This window comes from Euprymna scolopes, chromosome 39 (genome assembly GCF_053919585.1).
Source record: "Euprymna scolopes isolate OS-2025 chromosome 39, ASM5391958v1, whole genome shotgun sequence".
Classification (NCBI taxonomy): Eukaryota; Metazoa; Mollusca; class Cephalopoda; order Sepiida; family Sepiolidae; genus Euprymna; species Euprymna scolopes.
In genome coordinates, this window is record NC_136520.1 from 19918659 (window position 1) to 19943971 (window position 25313).

Here is a 25313-nt window from a genome sequence, read left to right on the forward strand (position 1 = left end):
ACTTCATCTTTTTCATGCAACACAACAGGGATAGCAAGTTCACAACTACCAACAGCGTTCAACATGTCAGCCAAGTAGAAGATGGCTTCGATATCAAGTAGAGTGCCATCTACATCTACATAAACCTCTATTCAACCATCACTTGAACAAGTAACACCATGACAACAGACACAACCAAAGTCAACTAGTAACAACCCAATAAGACTACTACATAGTTTGCACAAAGAACACACAATGAAGTTTTAATCATGCTGTGATAAAACCATGTGTTGTCTGCTTGACACTTTGCCGACCCAATTGTTGCTTTCTTCTATTCTGCCCATGTCATCTCTCACATTGGCAGCTGTCAAGTGGGCACACATGCGTTCATAAGCATATAAAAAAATTCTGCAAATATCAGTTGCATAAAAAAATCTGCAAATATTAGTTGCATAAAAAAATCTGCAAATATTAGTTGCATAAAAAACTTTGAAGTCCATATTTTAGTCATCTGCCGAGGCTATGTCATTCAGTTGATTAAATCATTTCTCCATCTGCTCCAAGCCGCAACCTACCTTCAACTGCATCCAACTCGCAACTATCGTCAACCATCACAAATCAAAGACGATCCACAAACTGTTCCCAACCATCATAAAACTCTCCTAAAACTAAAATATATTGTCTAATCATTTGTTGCTGTTATTGCCATACCATAATCAATCCTATTTTAGCCTTTTTTTGTGTTCCTTGTTGAACAACTTCCTCTCCATAGTTTTGCATTGTTCCTATTTTTTTGTCTTTTTCTATTTCTCCCCTACTTCCTAACACTTAGGCAGGGGGGATTGATAGTATAAATTAAAAGTAAAGTTGTTTGCTATAAAAAAAATTCTTCAAAATGTGATAAATAAAATTAGATTTTTCCAAAGAATTTTTATTAATTTTTTTTTAATAAAAAAAATAAAAACAACAATGTAAATAATTGCATGTTACCCCTCCCCCCTGCCTAAAAAAAAAAAAAAAAAAAAAAAAAACCCTTACCTGTGACAATTTGACTAGCTTGATGTTTTCCTCTACCTGTTCAGGTGAGCGAGCACCAACAATCGTGACAGGAACATTCTCTTGCTGAAGAAGCCACGACAATGAAGCTGTAGTCAGGGTTACATTTTCTTTTTGACAAATCTCTTGCAGTTTTTGCAAAGTCTGAAAAAAATGGAGGATACAAAAGTATTAGTTTTCTGAAGGTTCAATCTTTATTTCACTGATAAAAACAAAGTAAAGCATAATAGTTAACATGACTGATAGAACAAGAACAGTCTACCCCTATTAACTTGAGATTCTGTATAACTTTTTAAAGATGAGGAGTTGGTGAAGATGCGAGATATTTGAAGATAATTATTTTGTTGAGTCCGTCATGTCTGTACAAATCTGACCAAGCTGGCTAGTTACCAGGTTCGAAATACCAACATTTTCTTTACACTTTATTTAACACAACTGAAATACTAGAATTTAAAGCAAGTTTGCTCTGTGGGCACATATTAGAGGAGAAATATAATTGAGTTAACTCAATTTTTGAGGCTCAATTACCGTCTAAATGATGACAAGAGACAAGCCAGAAGCTTGTAGAAATCAGAAGATGTCAATCAATCACAACTGGAACTGAATTTGCATGTGAACCAAGCCGGGTGGAAATTCATAAAAAGCACAGAATTATTAAAAAAAATGTCCAACACATAGCCATGCACATTTGAGCATAGCAGTGTATGAAATATGAAAATAACGACTAAGATGAAAATAGTTATCAGAATAATCCAAATTATGTAAGATTTGTTCTCAAACACCGAGCACCCACGAACAAATGATGAGGAATGGATTGGCAAAAAAAATCACATTTTGATTCTTTTAATTTTCTATTTACCTCAAACACTTCCTTTTCACATCCTTCTTGGCCGTGTCGGGACATTGATGTACTGAAAAAGAAATTTTAGTTGCATAAAAAAATAAGATTGATCACAAACTATTTCAAACATTGGCCGATAAAAATGGAAAAATAAAATCAGTGAAAAATGAGTAAAACTTGTGAAAAAAAAAAAGTTAAAATTGAATTTTTTTTTTAATTTAGTTTTTAATGTTTTTAGAGGATTAAAAAAAAAAAGGTAAAATTCCAATAGAAAAAAAAATAGATAAAATTACCTTTTCACAAAAATTTTTTTAATTAAATAAAAATCAAATTAAAATAAAAAATAAAGATTTTTCTTACCTCTCTTTAGAAAAGAGTTTCCCTCGTCTTCGACCTTCAGGCAAACTTTCAGAGGTCATGTACTTGCCACTCAGCAAACCTTGCTGAAGGGGTGAATAAGCAAACACAGAGACTTCCTTCTTTTTACACAGAGGAATAACCTCGTGTTCTGGGCTGCGCCATAACAAGTTATAGCAAACCTAACAGAAAAAGCATTTCCTTCATTAAATATACAAAATATGTAACAAGATTGAGAATGGTTTACCTAGATGATGTAAGAATGTTATATTTACTGTTGAAAGCGAATTAATGTGTCAAAGGAAGTAACATAAAAAAGGAAGTACATAGCGATAAGAAGAAAAGACATCAAATCTCGAAATCTTGTGGGTTGTTGTCTGCAGAATTGAGCAGAGGTATTTTGAAGGTTTGCTTCTGTCCCCTACAGAGGATCACTGAAAGATCTATATTGTATGCCATATTAATAATTTTTTATTTAATATTTAAATGAAAATGAACGTACAATTATTACCATTTGTTAAGCAATGACTTCCTTGTAAAAATTATCTGAAGGCCATTCGTGGATACGCGTTAATGAGTATAAGGTGGTCAGGGAGACAAAAGCATATGGATCGTATGTAGCAATGGAAATTGGATACAATTTGATTATTTAAGAAGGCTTAACAAAAACTTGAAGAAAAAGAAAGAGTTGTAGTCAGCTGGAAAGCAGGCCTGCGATATTGAGTTCCACAAAAGAGCAATCTACAAAAAAAGTTTGTTCATGGAATATGTGTGTAGATTTAGGTGCAGAAAATTGTTAGACAAGTAGTTTTTGTGAATGTTTTGTGTGTGTGTGTGTGTGACGGGGGGTGGGGGTAGATTGAGCTCAATCGAGCATTTGCCATGAAAATAGCAATAGAGCAGAGATAGACCCACAAAGTCTCTTGTGTAAGAAAGAGGTTGAAAAGAAAAAAGACACCACAACATTGTTTGGAACATGGTCAAGGCAAAAATACAATCCTTCCCCAGATGTGACAACATTACTCCATTTTAGGACAAATTTGGCTCTTATACAGATAGAAGTAGCAAATACACATGAAAAAATTCAAATGGCTTAACATATTTCAATAATGGCTGTAGCAGAATTAGCAATAACCGAAATGAGGGGAAGTAGAGAGCTTACCTCGGATACATGTGTTTCGGGCTAAGCAGAAGAGAGTTCCAAGATGGCGTCCATGGGTTTTTATTAGCGTTGACCCCATGCAATTCTCGTAGAATCGCGTCTACTCTCACGCGATTATGCAAATATATTATTTCGGGCCGCTATAAAGGCAGGACGCTGGAAAGCAGTGAGGAGTGTCTGACAGATTGTGTAGGTGGTTCTGGCGATTGGATTGTTCTTTGTGACGAACCACATGTATGCAAGATTTTTTTTTTCCTGCTTTTTCTTTCTCTATGGTTATTATAAGCCAAGAAATCCCCCTCTTCTAGAGGTGCGCGATACTATTTCCTATCTGTGTTCCTGATTTTTTTTTTTTTGCCTACTACATTTTACTTCAAGCTATTTCGGCCTGCCTATGGCGAAAGTGCGGATAAGCAGTGATATTATCAAGCCGTTCTCTGGCAAGGGAGATGTTGTAGTGTGGCTTGTGGAATACTCAGACGGAGAGTAAGTTCGGTAACGAAGGGCTGGGATGATGAAGCAAGGGACACCGTACTGCATCGTATGATGTTTGAAACCTTGGAATCTGTGCAGAACGATCCAGCCCGGGGAAATTGGTATGTGGACGCCAAAGAGCTGAATGTATGGGTCGATGCTAGCTCCCTAGCAATTGGTGCCGCCTTGGAGATGCGTGAAACTGTGTTGGAAGATGCATGTTGGCTGCGATCCAAAGATGACTCTCAACATATCAACTTAGCCGAACTGGACGCCGTATTGAAAGGCATCAATTTGGCTCTTCAGTGGCAGAGCAAGGTGCTACACGTAAAGACAGATTCTGTCTGCGTATACCATTGGGTCTCGGACACGTTAACTGGAACAGCGCGAATACGCACCAAAGCAGCAAGCGAGATGCTATAAGGAGGCGACTAAGCACTTTCAAGGAACTCGTGAAAGAGTACGGGCTGACAGTGGACGTGACGCTGGTTCCATCAGCACGAAACATCGCTGACCGATTGACACAAGTACCACAGCGGTGGTTTGAGGCAATGAAAAAGAAAAACGGGTTGACCCGGTGATAGGCACGATTCACACAGACGATCTGGATGAGAGTCAAATCATGGCTATTCACAAAGGTAGTGGACATCCGGGGGTGCGACGCACTACCCACTTTGTCAGAAGTTGCCCAACTATGACAAAAGCAACCATTAAAACGGTCATACGGAAATGTGAGGAATGTCAGTCCATTGACCCAGCGCTGGTCAAGTGGGAAAAGGGAAAGCTGGAAGAATGAGAATTGGCAGAGAATTGGAATGGATATCACGCATTATGGTACTTTCCATTTTTTAACTAACAGACTGTGGTCCATCGCGTTTCTCCATTTGGAGGAACTTGGCAAGGCAGGACTCGGCAAGCGTGATCCATCAGTTGGAAACAGTGTTCCTCGAACGTGGCTCACCGCATGAAATCCTTTTAGACAATGACACGGCTTTCTGCAGCAACGCATTCCAAGCATTTGCACATAAACGGGGAGTTCACTTACGATTCCGTTGTGCATATGCTCCAGCCGAGAATGGCATAGCGGAGCAATGTCACCGTACAGTGAAACGAATAGCGGCTAGAATGCGCTGTTCCATACAGGAGGCTGTCTACTGGTATAACATCACACCAAGAGATGACACATCTCCCTTCACTGCGCCTGCCAACAGGATTTATCGATACGATGTTCGAGTAAAGGAGACCAATCTCGCAACTGCATCCGCAAGTCCCAAGAACAGCTCTTACCAGGTTGGAGATCGCGTGTGGGTCAAAAGATCGCAAAATTGATGTACCACGAGGTTTGGCAAGGGTGAGGTGACCAAGGTAATCAACCCTCAGTCGATTTTGGTGGACTGTGTGCCTCGCCACGTGAAGGATCTGCACCCTCAACATTATATTGTTACATCGGAGGAAGAGGAAGACTCAGCCAGTACGATGTCTTCTGAAAGGACAGAGAGTATGATGCAGGATGACAGAGAAGATTTTGAGCCATATAATACCCATACTGAAGAAGCGGAAGAGGGAGCACCCATCTTGCCTTTACGAAGGAGGACCAGACAAAGATGGATACTGCCCCCCTGCCCTGATTGTGAAACACCGCCTATGGAACAGACTGGTGGCAATAACGGTGGTAATGAGGAAGATGGCAAAGAGAAAGTGCTGCCTCCAGTTCTTCAAAGAAGTACCTGACAAAGACGACTGCCCCCTGCCCTGTTTATGATCATGAGATCAGGGGGGAGTGTAGCAGAATTAGCAATAACAAAAATGAGGGGAAATAGAGAGCTTACCTCGGATACGTCTGTTGTGTTCCAGGCTGAGCGGAAGAGAGTTCCAAGATGGCATCCATGGGTTTTTATTAGCGTTGACCCCATGCAATTCTCGTAGAATCATGTCTATTCTTGCACGATTATGCAAATATATAATTCCCGGACGCTGGAAAGCAGTGAGGAGCATCCGGCAGATAGTGTGTAGGTGGTTTTGGCGACTGGATTGTTCTTTGTGTGAGAAGGGATTTTTTTTTTTTTTTTTTTTTTTTTGCTGCTTCTTTCTCTACAGTTATTACAGCCAAGAAATCCCTCTCTTCTAGAGGTGTGTGATACTATTTCCTATCTGTGTTCCCGATTTTTTTTTGCCTACTACATTTTACTTCAATGGCATACATAGAAAGAGCTTAATAACTAAGAAAGAATCTTTAAATTTTTAAAATCTGATTAAAAATAACAGTTATAACTATTTTTCTGCCTTGATCGTTTGGATATTTTCCCCTCTTTAAGACCATATGCGTTTTGTCACATTTTTTACACTACTTTTTCAGTAAAAATGCTATATTTTTGTTAAAACACAAGATTAAGCAATGAAATTTGCTATGTAAGTGTACTTATATGCAAGGAACCAGAATATGCTACTGAAAATCTCCAGAAATTAATGGTTTCCAAACAATCTGCAATTCCAATTTAGTTTTTAAATATGCTAAAATTCCTTAAAAATGCTATGTATCCATTAAAAGAAAAGAAGTTAAGGAACTCAAAGCTGAATTGTAATGCATTATATGTACAAATAATTGAAATTGAAATCTAGGACTGTTTAAAAATGAATATATTGCAATATTTCTTTGGTATTAATATAGATTAAGACATTCTAATTTTAAAAATGAATATATTGCAATATTTCTTTGGTATTAATATAGATTAAGACATTCTAATTTTAAAAATGAATATATTGCAATATTTCTTTGGTATTAATATAGATTAAGACATTCTAATTTTAAAAATGAATATATTGCAATATTTCTTTGGTATTAATATAGATTAAGACATTCTAATTTTAAAAATGAATATATTGCAATATTTCTTTGGTATTAATATAGATCAAGACATTCTAATTTTAAAAATGAATATATTGCAATGTTTCTTTGGTATTAATGTAGATTAAGACATTCTAATTTTAAAAATGAATATATTGCAATGTTTCTTTGGTATTAATGTAGATTAAGACATTCTAATTTTAAAAATGAATATATTGCAATGTTTCTTTGGTATTAATGTAGATTAAGACATTCTAATTTTAAAAATGAATATATTGCAATATTTCTTTGGTATTATTATAGATTAAGACATTCTAATTTTAAAAATGAATATATTGCAATATTTCTTTGGTATTTTTATACATTAAGACATTCTAATTTTAAAAATGAATATATTGCAATATTTCTTTGGTATTAATGTAGATTAAGACATTCTAATTTTAAAAATGAATATATTGCAATATTTCTTTGGTATTATTATAGATTAAGACATTCTAATTTTAAAAATGAATATATTGCAATATTTCTTTGGTATTTTTATACATTAAGACATTCTAATTTTAAAAATGAATATATTGCAATATTTCTTTGGTATTAATGTAGATTAAGACATTCTAATTTTAAAAATGAATATATTGCAATATTTCTTTGGTATTAATATAGATTAAGACATTCTAATTTTAAAAATGAATATATTGCAATATTTCTTTGGTATTAATATAGATTAAGACATTCTAATTTTAAAAATGAATATATTGCAATATTTCTTTGGTATTAATATAGATTAAGACATTCTAATTTTAAAAATGAATATATTGCAATATTTCTTTGGTATTAATATAGATTAAGACATTCTAATTTTAAAAATGAATATATTGCAATATTTCTTTGGTATTAATATAGATTAAGACATTCTAATTTTAAAAATGAATATATTGCAATATTTCTTTGGTATTAATATAGATCAAGACATTCTAATTTTAAAAATGAATATATTGCAATGTTTCTTTGGTATTAATGTAGATTAAGACATTCTAATTTTAAAAATGAATATATTGCAATGTTTCTTTGGTATTAATGTAGATTAAGACATTCTAATTTTAAAAATGAATATATTGCAATGTTTCTTTGGTATTAATGTAGATTAAGACATTCTAATTTTAAAAATGAATATATTGCAATATTTCTTTGGTATTATTATAGATTAAGACATTCTAATTTTAAAAATGAATATATTGCAATATTTCTTTGGTATTAATATAGATCAAGACATTCTAATTTTAAAAATGAATATATTGCAATGTTTCTTTGGTATTAATGTAGATTAAGACATTCTAATTTTAAAAATGAATATATTGCAATGTTTCTTTGGTATTAATGTAGATTAAGACATTCTAATTTTAAAAATGAATATATTGCAATATTTCTTTGGTATTAATGTAGATTAAGACTTTCTAATTTTAAAAATGAATATATTGCAATGTTTCTTTGGTATTAATGTAGATCAAGACATTCTAATTTTAAAAATGAATATATTGCAATATTTCTTTGGTATTAATGTAGATTAAGACTTTCTAATTTTAAAAATGAATATATTGCAATGTTTCTTTGGTATTAATGTAGATTAAGACATTTTAATTTTAAAAATGAATATATTGCAATATTTCTTTGGTATTAATGTAGATTAAGACATTCTAATTTTAAAAATGAATATATTGCAATGTTTCTTTGGTATTAATGTAGATTAAGACATTCTAATTTTAAAAATGAATATATTGCAATGTTTCTTTGGTATTAATGTAGATTAAGACATTCTAATTTTAAAAATGAATATATTGCAATGTTTCTTTGGTATTAATGTAGATTAAGACATTCTAATTTTAAAAATGAATATATTGCAATATTTCTTTGGTATTAATGTAGATTAAGACATTCTAATTTTAAAAATGAATATATTGCAATGTTTCTTTGGTATTAATGTAGATTAAGACATTCTAATTTTAAAAATGAATATATTGCAATGTTTCTTTGGTATTAATGTAGATTAAGACATTCTAATTTTAAAAATGAATATATTGCAATGTTTCTTTGGTATTAATGTAGATTAAGACATTCTAATTTTAAAAATGAATATATTGCAATGTTTCTTTGGTATTATTATAGATTAAGACATTCTAATTTTAAAAATGAATATATTGCAATATTTCTTTGGTATTTTTATACATTAAGACATTCTAATTTTAAAAATGAATATATTGCAATATTTCTTTGGTATTAATGTAGATTAAGACATTCTAATTTTAAAAATGAATATATTGCAATATTTCTTTGGTATTAATGTAGATTAAGACATTCTAATTTTAAAAATGAATATATTGCAATATTTCTTTGGTATTAATATAGATTAAGACATTCTAATTTTAAAAATGAATATATTGCAATATTTCTTTGGTATTAATATAGATCAAGACATTCCAATTTTAAAAATGAATATATTGCAATGTTTCTTTGGTATTAATGTAGATTAAGACATTCTAATTTTAAAAATGAATATATTGCAATATTTCTTTGGTATTAATATAGATCAAGACATTCTAATTTTTAAAATGAATATATTGCAATGTTTCTTTCGTATTAATGTAGATTAAGACATTCTAATTTTAAAAATGAATATATTGCAATATTTCTTTGGTATTAATATAGATCAAGACATTCTAATTTTAAAAATGAATATATTGCAATGTTTCTTTGGTATTAATGTAGATTAAGACATTCTAATTTTAAAAATGAATATATTGCAATATTTCTTTGGTATTAATATAGATCAAGACATTCTAATTTTAAAAATGAATATATTGCAATGTTTCTTTGGTATTAATGTAGATTAAGACATTCTAATTTTAAAAATGAATATATTGCAATATTTCTTTGGTATTAATGTAGATTAAGACATTCTAATTTTAAAAATGAATATATTGCAATATTTCTTTGGTATTAATATAGATCAAGACATTCTAATTTTAAAAATGAATATATTGCAATATTTCTTTGGTATTAATGTAGATTAAGACATTCTAATTTTAAAAATGAATATATTGCAATGTTTCTTTGGTATTAATGTAGATTAAGACATTCTAATTTTAAAAATGAATATATTGCAATATTTCTTTGGTATTAATATAGATTAAGCCATTCTAATTTTAAAAATGAATATATTGCAATGTTTCTTTGGTATTAATGTAGATCAAGACATTCTAATTTTAAAAATGAATATATTGCAATATTTCTTTGGTATTTTTATACATTAAGACATTCTAATTTTAAAAATGAATATATTGCAATATTTCTTTGGTATTAATGTAGATTAAGACATTCTAATTTTAAAAATGAATATATTGCAATATTTCTTTGGTATTAATATAGATTAAGACATTCTAATTTTAAAAATGAATATATTGCAATATTTCTTTGGTATTAATATAGATCAAGACATTCCAATTTTAAAAATGAATATATTGCAATGTTTCTTTGGTATTAATGTAGATTAAGACATTCTAATTTTAAAAATGAATATATTGCAATATTTCTTTGGTATTAATGTAGATTAAGACATTCTAATTTTAAAAATGAATATATTGCAATGTTTCTTTGGTATTAATGTAGATTAAGACATTCTAATTTTAAAAATGAATATATTGCAATATTTCTTTGGTATTAATATAGATTAAGACATTCTAATTTTAAAAATGAATATATTGCAATGTTTCTTTGGTATTAATGTAGATTAAGACATTCTAATTTTAAAAATGAATATATTGCAATATTTCTTTGGTATTTTTATACATTAAGACATTCTAATTTTAAAAATGAATATATTGCAATATTTCTTTGGTATTAATGTAGATTAAGACATTCTAATTTTAAAAATGAATATATTGCAATATTTCTTTGGTATTAATATAGATTAAGACATTCTAATTTTAAAAATGAATATATTGCAATATTTCTTTGGTATTAATATAGATCAAGACATTCCAATTTTAAAAATGAATATATTGCAATGTTTCTTTGGTATTAATGTAGATTAAGACATTCTAATTTTAAAAATGAATATATTGCAATATTTCTTTGGTATTAATGTAGATTAAGACATTCTAATTTTAAAAATGAATATATTGCAATATTTCTTTGGTATTAATGTAGATTAAGACATTCCAATTTTAAAAATGAATATATTGCAATATTTCTTTGGTATTAATGTAGATTAAGACATTCTAATTTTAGAAATGAATATATTGCAATGTTTCTTTGGTATTAATGTAGATTAAGACATTCTAATTTTAAAAATGCATATATTGCAATATTTCTTTGGTATTAATGTAGATTAAGACATTCTAATTTTAAAAATGAATATATTGCAATGTTTCTTTGGTATTAATGTAGATTAAGACATTCTAATTTTAAAAATGAATATATTGCAATATTTCTTTGGTATTAATATAGATTAAGACATTCTAATTTTAAAAATGAATATATTGCAATGTTTCTTTGGTATTAATGTAGATTAAGACATTCTAATTTTAAAAATGAATATATTGCAATATTTCTTTGGTATTTTTATACATTAAGACATTCTAATTTTAAAAATGAATATATTGCAATATTTCTTTGGTATTAATGTAGATTAAGACATTCTAATTTTAAAAATGAATATATTGCAATATTTCTTTGGTATTAATATAGATTAAGACATTCTAATTTTAAAAATGAATATATTGCAATATTTCTTTGGTATTAATATAGATCAAGACATTCCAATTTTAAAAATGAATATATTGCAATGTTTCTTTGGTATTAATGTAGATTAAGACATTCTAATTTTAAAAATGAATATATTGCAATATTTCTTTGGTATTAATGTAGATTAAGACATTCTAATTTTAAAAATGAATATATTGCAATATTTCTTTGGTATTAATGTAGATTAAGACATTCCAATTTTAAAAATGAATATATTGCAATATTTCTTTGGTATTAATGTAGATTAAGACATTCTAATTTTAGAAATGAATATATTGCAATGTTTCTTTGGTATTAATGTAGATTAAGACATTCTAATTTTAAAAATGCATATATTGCAATATTTCTTTGGTATTAATGTAGATTAAGACATTCTAATTTTAAAAATGAATATATTGCAATGTTTCTTTGGTATTAATGTAGATTAAGACATTCTAATGTTAAAAATGAATATATTGCAATGTTTCTTTGGTATTAATGTAGATTAAGACATTCTAATTTTAAAAATGAATATATTGCAATATTTCTTTGGTATTAATATAGATTAAGACATTCTAATTTTAAAAATGAATATATTGCAATGTTTCTTTGGTATTAATGTAGATTAAGACATTCTAATTTTAAAAATGAATATATTGCAATATTTCTTTGGTATTTTTATACATTAAGACATTCTAATTTTAAAAATGAATATATTGCAATATTTCTTTGGTATTAATGTAGATTAAGACATTCTAATTTTAAAAATGAATATATTGCAATATTTCTTTGGTATTAATATAGATTAAGACATTCTAATTTTAAAAATGAATATATTGCAATATTTCTTTGGTATTAATATAGATCAAGACATTCCAATTTTAAAAATGAATATATTGCAATGTTTCTTTGGTATTAATGTAGATTAAGACATTCTAATTTTAAAAATGAATATATTGCAATATTTCTTTGGTATTAATGTAGATTAAGACATTCTAATTTTAAAAATGAATATATTGCAATATTTCTTTGGTATTAATGTAGATTAAGACATTCCAATTTTAAAAATGAATATATTGCAATATTTCTTTGGTATTAATGTAGATTAAGACATTCTAATTTTAGAAATGAATATATTGCAATGTTTCTTTGGTATTAATGTAGATTAAGACATTCTAATTTTAAAAATGCATATATTGCAATATTTCTTTGGTATTAATGTAGATTAAGACATTCTAATTTTAAAAATGAATATATTGCAATGTTTCTTTGGTATTAATGTAGATTAAGACATTCTAATTTTAAAAATGAATATATTGCAATGTTTCTTTGGTATTAATGTAGATTAAGACATTCTAATTTTAAAAATGAATATATTGCAATATTTCTTTGGTATTAATATAGATTAAGACATTCTAATTTTAAAAATGAATATATTGCAATGTTTCTTTGGTATTAATGTAGATTAAGACATTCTAATTTTAAAAATGAATATATTGCAATGTTTCTTTGGTATTAATGTAGATTAAGACATTCCAATTTTAAAAATGAATATATTGCAATGTTTCTTTGGTATTAATGTAGATTAAGACATTCTAATTTTAAAAATGAATATATTGCAATATTTCTTTGGTATTAATGTAGATTAAGACATTCTAATTTTAAAAATGAATATATTGCAATATTTCTTTGGTATTAATGTAGATTAAGACATTCTAATTTTAAAAATGAATATATTGCAATATTTCTTTGGTATTAATGTAGATTAAGACATTCTAATTTTAAAAATGAATATATTGCAATATTTCTTTGGTATTATTATAGATTAAGACATTCTAATTTTAAAAATGAATATATTGCAATGTTTCTTTGGTATTAATGTAGATTAAGACATTCTAATTTTAAAAATGAATATATTGCAATGTTTCTTTGGTATTAATGTAGATTAAGACATTCCAATTTTAAAAATGAATATATTGCAATATTTCTTTGGTATTATTATAGATTAAGACATTCTAATTTTAAAAATGAATATATTGCAATATTTCTTTGGTATTATTATAGATTAAGACATTCTAATTTTAAAAATGAATATATTGCAATATTTCTTTGGTATTAATGTAGATTAAGACATTCCAATTTTAAAAATGAATATATTGCAATGTTTCTTTGGTATTAATGTAGATTAAGACATTCTAATTTTAAAAATGAATATATTGCAATATTTCTTTGGTATTAATGTAGATTAAGACATTCTAATTTTAAAAATGAATATATTGCAATGTTTCTTTGGTATTAATGTAGATTAAGACATTCTAATTTTAAAAATGAATATATTGCAATGTTTCTTTGGTATTAATGTAGATTAAGACATTCTAATTTTAAAAATGAATATATTGCAATATTTCTTTGGTATTAATGTAGATTAAGACATTCTAATTTTAAAAATGAATATATTGCAATATTTCTTTGGTATTAATGTAGATTAAGACATTCTAATTTTAAAAATGAATATATTGCAATATTTCTTTGGTATTAATGTAGATTAAGACATTCTAATTTTAAAAATGAATATATTGCAATATTTCTTTGGTATTAATGTAGATTAAGACATTCTAATTTTAGAAATGAATATATTGCAATGTTTCTTTGGTATTAATGTAGATTAAGACATTCTAATTTTAAAAATGAATATATTGCAATGTTTCTTTGGTATTAATGTAGATTAAGACATTCTAATTTTAAAAATGAATATATTGCAATGTTTCTTTGGTATTAATGTAGATTAAGACATTCTAATTTTAAAAATGAATATATTGCAATGTTTCTTTGGTATTAATGTAGATTAAGACATTCTAATTTTAATAATGAATATATTGCAATGTTTCTTTGGTATTATTATAGATTAAGACATTCTAATTTTAAAAATGAATATATTGCAATATTTCTTTGGTATTTTTATACATTAAGACATTCTAATTTTAAAAATGAATATATTGCAATATTTCTTTGGTATTAATGTAGATTAAGACATTCTAATTTTAAAAATGAATATATTGCAATATTTCTTTGGTATTAATGTAGATTAAGACATTCTAATTTTAAAAATGAATATATTGCAATATTTCTTTGGTATTTTTATACATTAAGACATTCCAATTTTAAAAATGAATATATTGCAATATTTCTTTGGTATTATTGTAGATTAAGACATTCTAATTTTAAAAATGAATATATTGCAATGTTTCTTTGGTATTAATGTAGATTAAGACATTCTAATTTTTAAAATGAATATATTGCAATATTTCTTTGGTATTTTTATACATTAAGACATTCCAATTTTAAAAATGAATATATTGCAATATTTCTTTGGTATTAATATAGATTAAGACATTCTAATTTTAAAAATGAATATATTGCAATATTTCTTTGGTATTATTATAGATTAAGACATTCTAATTTTAAAAATGAATATATTGCAATGTTTCTTTGGTATTAATGTAGATTAAGACATTCTAATTTTAAAAATGAATATATTGCAATATTTCTTTGGTATTATTATAGATTAAGACATTCTAATTTTAAAAATGAATATATTGCAATATTTCTTTGGTATTAATATAGATTAAGACATTCTAATTTTAAAAATGAATATATTGCAATATTTCTTTAGTATTAATATAGATTAAGACATTCTAATTTTAAAAATGAATATATTGCAATATTTCTTTGGTATTAATATAGATTAAGACATTCTAATTTTAAAAATGAATATATTGCAATATTTCTTTGGTATTAATGTAGATTAAGACATTCTAATTTTAAAAATGAATATATTGCAATATTTCTTTGGTATTAATGTAGATTAAGACATTCCAATTTTAAAAATGAATATATTGCAATATTTCTTTGGTATTAATGTAGATTAAGACATTCTAATTTTAGAAATGAATATATTGCAATGTTTCTTTGGTATTAATGTAGATTAAGACATTCTAATTTTAAAAATGCATATATTGCAATATTTCTTTGGTATTAATGTAGATTAAGACATTCTAATTTTAAAAATGAATATATTGCAATGTTTCTTTGGTATTAATGTAGATTAAGACATTCTAATTTTAAAAATGAATATATTGCAATGTTTCTTTGGTATTAATGTAGATTAAGACATTCTAATTTTAAAAATGAATATATTGCAATATTTCTTTGGTATTAATATAGATTAAGACATTCTAATTTTAAAAATGAATATATTGCAATGTTTCTTTGGTATTAATGTAGATTAAGACATTCTAATTTTAAAAATGAATATATTGCAATGTTTCTTTGGTATTAATGTAGATTAAGACATTCCAATTTTAAAAATGAATATATTGCAATGTTTCTTTGGTATTAATGTAGATTAAGACATTCTAATTTTAAAAATGAATATATTGCAATATTTCTTTGGTATTAATGTAGATTAAGACATTCTAATTTTAAAAATGAATATATTGCAATATTTCTTTGGTATTAATGTAGATTAAGACATTCTAATTTTAAAAATGAATATATTGCAATATTTCTTTGGTATTAATGTAGATTAAGACATTCTAATTTTAAAAATGAATATATTGCAATATTTCTTTGGTATTATTATAGATTAAGACATTCTAATTTTAAAAATGAATATATTGCAATGTTTCTTTGGTATTAATGTAGATTAAGACATTCTAATTTTAAAAATGAATATATTGCAATGTTTCTTTGGTATTAATGTAGATTAAGACATTCCAATTTTAAAAATGAATATATTGCAATATTTCTTTGGTATTATTATAGATTAAGACATTCTAATTTTAAAAATGAATATATTGCAATATTTCTTTGGTATTATTATAGATTAAGACATTCTAATTTTAAAAATGAATATATTGCAATATTTCTTTGGTATTAATGTAGATTAAGACATTCCAATTTTAAAAATGAATATATTGCAATGTTTCTTTGGTATTAATGTAGATTAAGACATTCTAATTTTAAAAATGAATATATTGCAATATTTCTTTGGTATTAATGTAGATTAAGACATTCTAATTTTAAAAATGAATATATTGCAATGTTTCTTTGGTATTAATGTAGATTAAGACATTCTAATTTTAAAAATGAATATATTGCAATGTTTCTTTGGTATTAATGTAGATTAAGACATTCTAATTTTAAAAATGAATATATTGCAATATTTCTTTGGTATTAATGTAGATTAAGACATTCTAATTTTAAAAATGAATATATTGCAATATTTCTTTGGTATTAATGTAGATTAAGACATTCTAATTTTAAAAATGAATATATTGCAATATTTCTTTGGTATTAATGTAGATTAAGACATTCTAATTTTAAAAATGAATATATTGCAATGTTTCTTTGGTATTAATGTAGATTAAGACATTCTAATTTTAAAAATGAATATATTGCAATATTTCTTTGGTATTAATGTAGATTAAGACATTCTAATTTTAAAAATGAATATATTGCAATATTTCTTTGGTATTAATGTAGATTAAGACATTCTAATTTTAGAAATGAATATATTGCAATGTTTCTTTGGTATTAATGTAGATTAAGACATTCTAATTTTAAAAATGAATATATTGCAATGTTTCTTTGGTATTAATGTAGATTAAGACATTCTAATTTTAAAAATGAATATATTGCAATGTTTCTTTGGTATTAATGTAGATTAAGACATTCTAATTTTAAAAATGAATATATTGCAATGTTTCTTTGGTATTAATGTAGATTAAGACATTCTAATTTTAATAATGAATATATTGCAATGTTTCTTTGGTATTATTATAGATTAAGACATTCTAATTTTAAAAATGAATATATTGCAATATTTCTTTGGTATTTTTATACATTAAGACATTCTAATTTTAAAAATGAATATATTGCAATATTTCTTTGGTATTAATGTAGATTAAGACATTCTAATTTTAAAAATGAATATATTGCAATATTTCTTTGGTATTAATGTAGATTAAGACATTCTAATTTTAAAAATGAATATATTGCAATATTTCTTTGCTATTTTTATACATTAAGACATTCCAATTTTAAAAATGAATATATTGCAATATTTCTTTGGTATTAATATAGATTAAGACATTCTAATTTTAAAAATGAATATATTGCAATATTTCTTTGGTATTATTATAGATTAAGACATTCTAATTTTAAAAATGAATATATTGCAATGTTTCTTTGGTATTAATGTAGATTAAGACATTCTAATTTTAAAAATGAATATATTGCAATATTTCTTTGGTATTATTATAGATTAAGACATTCTAATTTTAAAAATGAATATATTGCAATATTTCTTTGGTATTAATATAGATTAAGACATTCTAATTTTAAAAATGAATATATTGCAATATTTCTTTGGTATTAATATAGATTAAGACATTCTAATTTTAAAAATGAATATATTGCAATATTTCTTTGGTATTAATATAGATTAAGACATTCTAATTTTAAAAATGAATATATTGCAATATTTCTTTGGTATTAATATAGATTAAGACATTCTAATTTTAAAAATGAATATATTGCAATATTTCTTTGGTATTAATATAGATTAAGACATTCTAATTTTAAAAATGAATATATTGCAATATTTCTTTGGTATTAATATAGATTAAGACATTCTAATTTTAAAAATGAATATATTGCAATATTTCTTTGGTATTAATATAGATTAAGACATTCTAATTTTAAAAATGAATATATTGCAATATTTCTTTGGTATTATTATAGATTAAGACATTCTAATTTTAAAAATGAATATATTGCAATGTTTCTTTGGTATTAATGTAGATTAAGACATTCTAATTTTAAAAATGAATATATTGCAATATTTCTTTGGTATTAATATAGATGAAGACATTCTAATTTTAAAAATGAATATATTGGAATATTTCTTTGGTATTAATATAGATCAAGACATTCTAATTTTAAAAATGAATATATTGCAATATGTCTTTGGTATTAATATAGATTAAGACATTCTAATTTTAGAAATGAATATATTGCAATATTTCTTTGGTATTAATATAGATTAAGACATTCTAATTTTAAAAATGAATATATTGCAATATTTCTTCGGTATTAATATAGATTAAGACATTCTAATTTTAAAAATGAATATATTGCAATATTTCTTTGGTATTAATATAGATTAAGACATTCTAATTTTAAAAATGAATATATTGCAATATTTCTTTGGTATTAATATAGATTAAGACATTCTAATTTTAAAAATGAATATATTGCAATATGGCTTTGGTATTAATATAGATTAAGACATTCTAATTTTAAAAATGAATATATTGCAATATTTCTTTGGTATTAATATAGATCAAGACATTCTAATTTTAAAAATGAATATATTGCAATGTTTCGTTGGTATTAATGTAGATTAAGACATTCTAATTTTAAAAATGAATATATTGCAATGTTTCTTTGGTATTATTGTAGATTAAGACATTCTAATTTTAAAAATGAATATATTGCAATATTTCTTTGGTATTTTTATAGATTAAGACATTCTAATTTTTAAAATGAATATATTGCAATATTTCTTTGGTATTAATATAGATCAAGACATTCTAATTTTAAAAATGAATATATTGCAATATTTCTTTGGTATTATTATAGATTAAGACATTCTAATTTTAAAAATGTATATATTGCAATATTTCTTTGGTATTTTTATACATTAAGACATTCTAATTTTAAAAATGAATATATTGCAATATTTCTTTGGTATTAATATAGATTAAGACATTCTAATTTTAAAAATGAATATATTGCAATATTTCTTTGGTATTAATATAGATCAAGACATTCTAATTTTAAAAATGAATATATTGCAATATTTCTTTGGTATTAATATAGATTAAGACATTCTAATTTTAAAAATGAATATATTGCAATATTTCTTTGGTATTAATATAGATCAAGACATTCTAATTTTAAAAATGAATATATTGCAATATTTCTTTGGTATTTTTATAGATTAAGACATTCTAATTTTAAAAATGAATATATTGCAATATTTCTTTGGTATTAATATAGATCAAGACATTCTAATTTTAAAAATGAATATATTGCAATATTTCTTTGGTATTATTGTAGATTAAGACATTCTAATTTTAAAAATGAATATATTGCAATATTTCTTTGGTATTAATATAGATTAAGACATTCTAATTTTAAAAATGAATATATTGCAATATTTCTTTGGTATTAATATAGATTAAGACATTCTAATTTTAAAAATGAATATATTGCAATATTTCTTTGGTATTAATATAGATTAAGACATTCTAATTTTAAAAATGAATATATTGCAATATTTCTTTGGTATTAATATAGATTAAGACATTCTAATTTTAAAAATGAATATATTGCAATATTTCTTTGGTATTAATATAGATTAAGACATTCTAATTTTAAAAATGAATATATTGCAATATTTCTTTGGTATTAATATAGATCAAGACATTCTAATTTTAAAAATGAATATATTGCAATATTTCTTTGGTATTAATATAGATTAAGACATTCTAATTTTAAAAATGAATATATTGCAATATTTCTTTGGTATTAATATAGATTAAGACATTCTAATTTTAAAAAAGTAATATATTGCAATATTTCTTTGGTATTAATATAGATTAAGACATTCTAATTTTAAAAATGAATATATTGCAATATTTCTTTGGTATTAATATAGATTAAGACATTCTAATTTTAAAAATGAATATATTGCAATATTTCTTTGGTATTAATATAGATTAAGACATTCTAATTTTAAAAATGAATATATTGCAATATTTCTTTGGTATTAATATAGATTAAGACATTCTAATTTTAAAAATGAATATATTGCAATATTTCTTTGGTATTAATATAGATCAAGACATTCTAATTTTAAAAATGAATATATTGCAATATTTCTTTGGTATTAATATAGATTAAGACATTCTAATTTTAAAAATGAATATATTGCAATATTTCTTTGGTATTAATATAGATTAAGACATTCTAATTTTAAAAATGAATATATTGCAATATTTCTTTGGTATTAATATAGATTAAGACATTCTAATTTTAAAAATGAATATATTGCAATATTTCTTTGGTATTAATATAGATTAAGACATTCTAATTTTAAAAATGAATATATTGCAATATTTCTTTGGTATTAATATAGATTAAGACATTCTAATTTTAAAAATGAATATATTGCAATATTTCTTTGGTATTAATATAGATTAAGACATTCTAATTTTAAAAATGAATATATTGCAATATTTCTTTGGTATTAATGTAGATTAAGACATTCTAATTTTAAAAATGAATATATTGCAATATTTCTTTGGTATTAATATAGATTAAGACATTCTAATTTTAAAAATGAATATATTGCAATATTTCTTTGGTATTAATATAGATTAAGACATTCTAATTTTAAAAATGAATATATTGCAATATTTCTTTGGTATTAATATAGATCAAGACATTCTAATTTTAAAAATGAATATATTGCAATATTTCTTTGGTATTAATATAGATTAAGACATTCTAATTTTAAAAATGAATATATTGCAATATTTCTTTGGTATTAATATAGATTAAGACATTCTAATTTAAAAATGAATATATTGCAATATTTCTTTGGTATTAATATAGATCAAGACATTCTAATTTTAAAAATGAATATATTGCAATATTTCTTTGGTATTAATATAGATTAAGACATTCTAATTTTAAAAATGAATATATTGCAATATTTCTTTGGTATTAATATAGATGAAGACATTCTAATTTTAAAAATGAATATATTGGAATATTTCTTTGGTATTAATATAGATCAAGACATTCTAATTTTAAAAATGAATATATTGCAATATGTCTTGGGTATTAATATAGATTAAGACATTCTAATTTTAGAAATGAATATATTGCAATATTTCTTTGGTATTAATATAGATTAAGACATTCTAATTTTAAAAATGAATATATTGCAATATTTCTTCGGTATTAATATAGATTAAGACATTCTAATTTTAAAAATGAATATATTGCAATATTTCTTTGGTATTAATATAGATTAAGACATTCTAATTTTAAAAATGAATATATTGCAATATTTCTTTGGTATTAATATAGATTAAGACATTCTAATTTTAAAAATGAATATATTGCAATATGGCTTTGGTATTAATATAGATTAAGACATTCTAATTTTAAAAATGAATATATTGCAATATTTCTTTGGTATTAATATAGATCAAGACATTCTAATTTAAAAATGAATATATTGCAATGTTTCGTTGGTATTAATGTAGATTAAGACATTCTAATTTTAAAAATGAATATATTGCAATGTTTCTTTGGTATTATTGTAGATTAAGACATTCTAATTTTAAAAATGAATATATTGCAATATTTCTTTGGTATTTTTATAGATTAAGACATTCTAATTTTTAAAATGAATATATTGCAATATTTCTTTGGTATTAATATAGATCAAGACATTCTAATTTTAAAAATGAATATATTGCGATATTTCTTTGGTATTATTATAGATTAAGACATTCTAATTTTAAAAATGTATATATTGCAATATTTCTTTGGTATTTTTATACATTAAGACATTCTAATTTTAAAAATGAATATATTGCAATATTTCTTTGGTATTAATATAGATTAAGACATTCTAATTTTAAAAATGAATATATTGCAATATTTCTTTGGTATTAATATAGATCAAGACATTCTAATTTTAAAAATGAATATATTGCAATATTTCTTTGGTATTAATATAGATTAAGACATTCTAATTTTAAAAATGAATATATTGCAATATTTCTTTGGTATTAATATAGATCAAGACATTCTAATTTTAAAAATGAATATATTGCAATATTTCTTTGGTATTTTTATAGATTAAGACATTCTAATTTTAAAAATGAATATATTGCAATATTTCTTTGGTATTAATATAGATCAAGACATTCTAATTTTAAAAATGAATATATTGCAATATTTCTTTGGTATTATTGTAGATTAAGACATTCTAATTTTAAAAATGAATATATTGCAATATTTCTTTGGTATTAATATAGATTAAGACATTCTAATTTTAAAAATGAATATATTGCAATATTTCTTTGGTATTAATATAGATTAAGACATTCTAATTTTAAAAATGAATATATTGCAATATTTCTTTGGTATTAATATAGATTAAGACATTCTAATTTTAAAAATGAATATATTGCAATATTTCTTTGGTATTAATATAGATTAAGACATTCTAATTTTAAAAATGAATATATTGCAATATTTCTTTGGTATTAATATAGATTAAGACATTCTAATTTTAAAAATGAATATATTGCAATATTTCTTTGGTATTAATGTAGATTAAGACATTCTAATTTTAAAAATGAATATATTGCAATATTTCTTTGGTATTAATATAGATTAAGACATTCTAATTTTAAAAATGAATATATTGCAATATTTCTTTGGTATTAATATAGATTAAGACATTCTAATTTTAAAAATGAATATATTGCAATATTTCTTTGGTATTAATATAGATCAAGACATTCTAATTTTAAAAATGAATATATTGCAATATTTCTTTGGTATTAATATAGATTAAGACATTCTAATTTTAAAAATGAATATATTGCAATATTTCTTTGGTATTAATATAGATTAAGACATTCTAATTTAAAAATGAATATATTGCAATATTTCTTTGGTATTAATATAGATCAAGACATTCTAATTTTAAAAATGAATATATTGCAATATTTCTTTGGTATTAATATAGATTAAGACATTCTAATTTTAAAAATGAATATATTGCAATATTTCTTTGGTATTAATATAGATGAAGACATTCTAATTTTAAAAATGAATATATTGGAATATTTCTTTGGTATTAATATAGATCAAGACATTCTAATTTTAAAAATGAATATATTGCAATATGTCTTTGGTATTAATATAGATCAAGACATTCTAATTTTAGAAATGAATATATTGCAATATTTCTTTGGTATTAATATAGATTAAGACATTCTAATTTTAAAAATGAATATATTGCAATATTTCTTCGGTATTAATATAGATTAAGACATTCTAATTTTAAAAATGAATATATTGCAATATTTCTTTGGTATTAATATAGATTAAGACATTCTAATTTTAAAAATGAATATATTGCAATATTTCTTTGGTATTAATATAGATTAAGACATTCTAATTTTAAAAATGAATATATTGCAATATGGCTTTGGTATTAATATAGATTAAGACATTCTAATTTTAAAAATGAATATATTGCAATATTTCTTTGGTATTAATATAGATCAAGACATTCTAATTTAAAAATGAATATATTGCAATGTTTCGTTGGTATTAATGTAGATTAAGACATTCTAATTTTAAAAATGAATATATTGCAATGTTTCTTTGGTATTATTGTAGATTAAGACATTCTAATTTTAAAAATGAATATATTGCAATATTTCTTTGGTATTTTTATAGATTAAGACATTCTAATTTTTAAAATGAATATATTGCAATATTTCTTTGGTATTAATATAGATCAAGACATTCTAATTTTAAAAATGAATATATTGCAATATTTCTTTGGTATTATTATAGATTAAGACATTCTAATTTTAAAAATGTATATATTGCAATATTTCTTTGGTATTTTTATACATTAAGACATTCTAATTTTAAAAATGAATATATTGCAATATTTCTTTGGTATTAATATAGATTAAGACATTCTAATTTTAAAAATGAATATATTGCAATATTTCTTTGGTATTAATATAGATCAAGACATTCTAATTTTAAAAATGAATATATTGCAATATTTCTTTGGTATTAATATAGATTAAGACATTCTAATTTTAAAAATGAATATATTGCAATATTTCTTTGGTATTAATATAGATCAAGACATTCTAATTTTAAAAATGAATATATTGCAATATTTCTTTGGTATTTTTATAGATTAAGACATTCTAATTTTAAAAATGAATATATTGCAATATTTCTTTGGTATTAATATAGATCAAGACATTCTAATTTTAAAAATGAATATATTGCAATATTTCTTTGGTATTATTGTAGATTAAGACATTCTAATTTTAAAAATGAATATATTGCAATATTTCTTTGGTATTAATATAGATTAAGACATTCTAATTTTAAAAATGAATATATTGCAATATTTCTTTGGTATTAATATAGATTAAGACATTCTAATTTTAAAAATGAATATATTGCAATATTTCTTTGGTATTAATATAGATTAAGACATTCTAATTTTAAAAATGAATATATTGCAATATTTCTTTGGTATTAATATAGATTAAGACATTCTAATTTTAAAAATGAATATATTGCAATATTTCTTTGGTATTAATATAGATTAAGACATTCTAATTTTAAAAATGAATATATTGCAATATTTCTTTGGTATTATTATAGATTAAGACATTCTAATTTTAAAAATGAATATATTGCAATATTTCTTTGGTATTAATATAGATTAAGACATTCTAATTTTAAAAATGAATATATTGCAATATTTCTTTGGTATTAATATAGATTAAGACATTCTAATTTTAAAAATGAATATATTGCAATATTTCTTTGGTATTAATATAGATTAAGACATTCTAATTTTAAAAATGAATATATTGCAATATTTCTTTGGTATTAATATA

The 25313-nt window shown here is 23.5% G+C and overlaps 1 protein-coding gene across 1 annotated transcript in view; it reads right to left on the minus strand.

Moving 5' to 3' along the window:
• Positions 1-25313, minus strand: part of LOC145263669 (aldo-keto reductase IolS-like) — a 104306-nt gene that overhangs the window by 8935 nt on the left and 70058 nt on the right. Inside the window, exons 5-7 of the mRNA XM_080120544.1 lie at positions 2237-2415; positions 1895-1946; positions 1018-1179 (exon numbers count right to left, since the gene is read on the minus strand). Coding sequence (XP_079976670.1) covers positions 1018-1179; positions 1895-1946; positions 2237-2415 — 393 coding nt within the window. The remainder of the gene's footprint in view (positions 1-1017; positions 1180-1894; positions 1947-2236; positions 2416-25313) is intronic.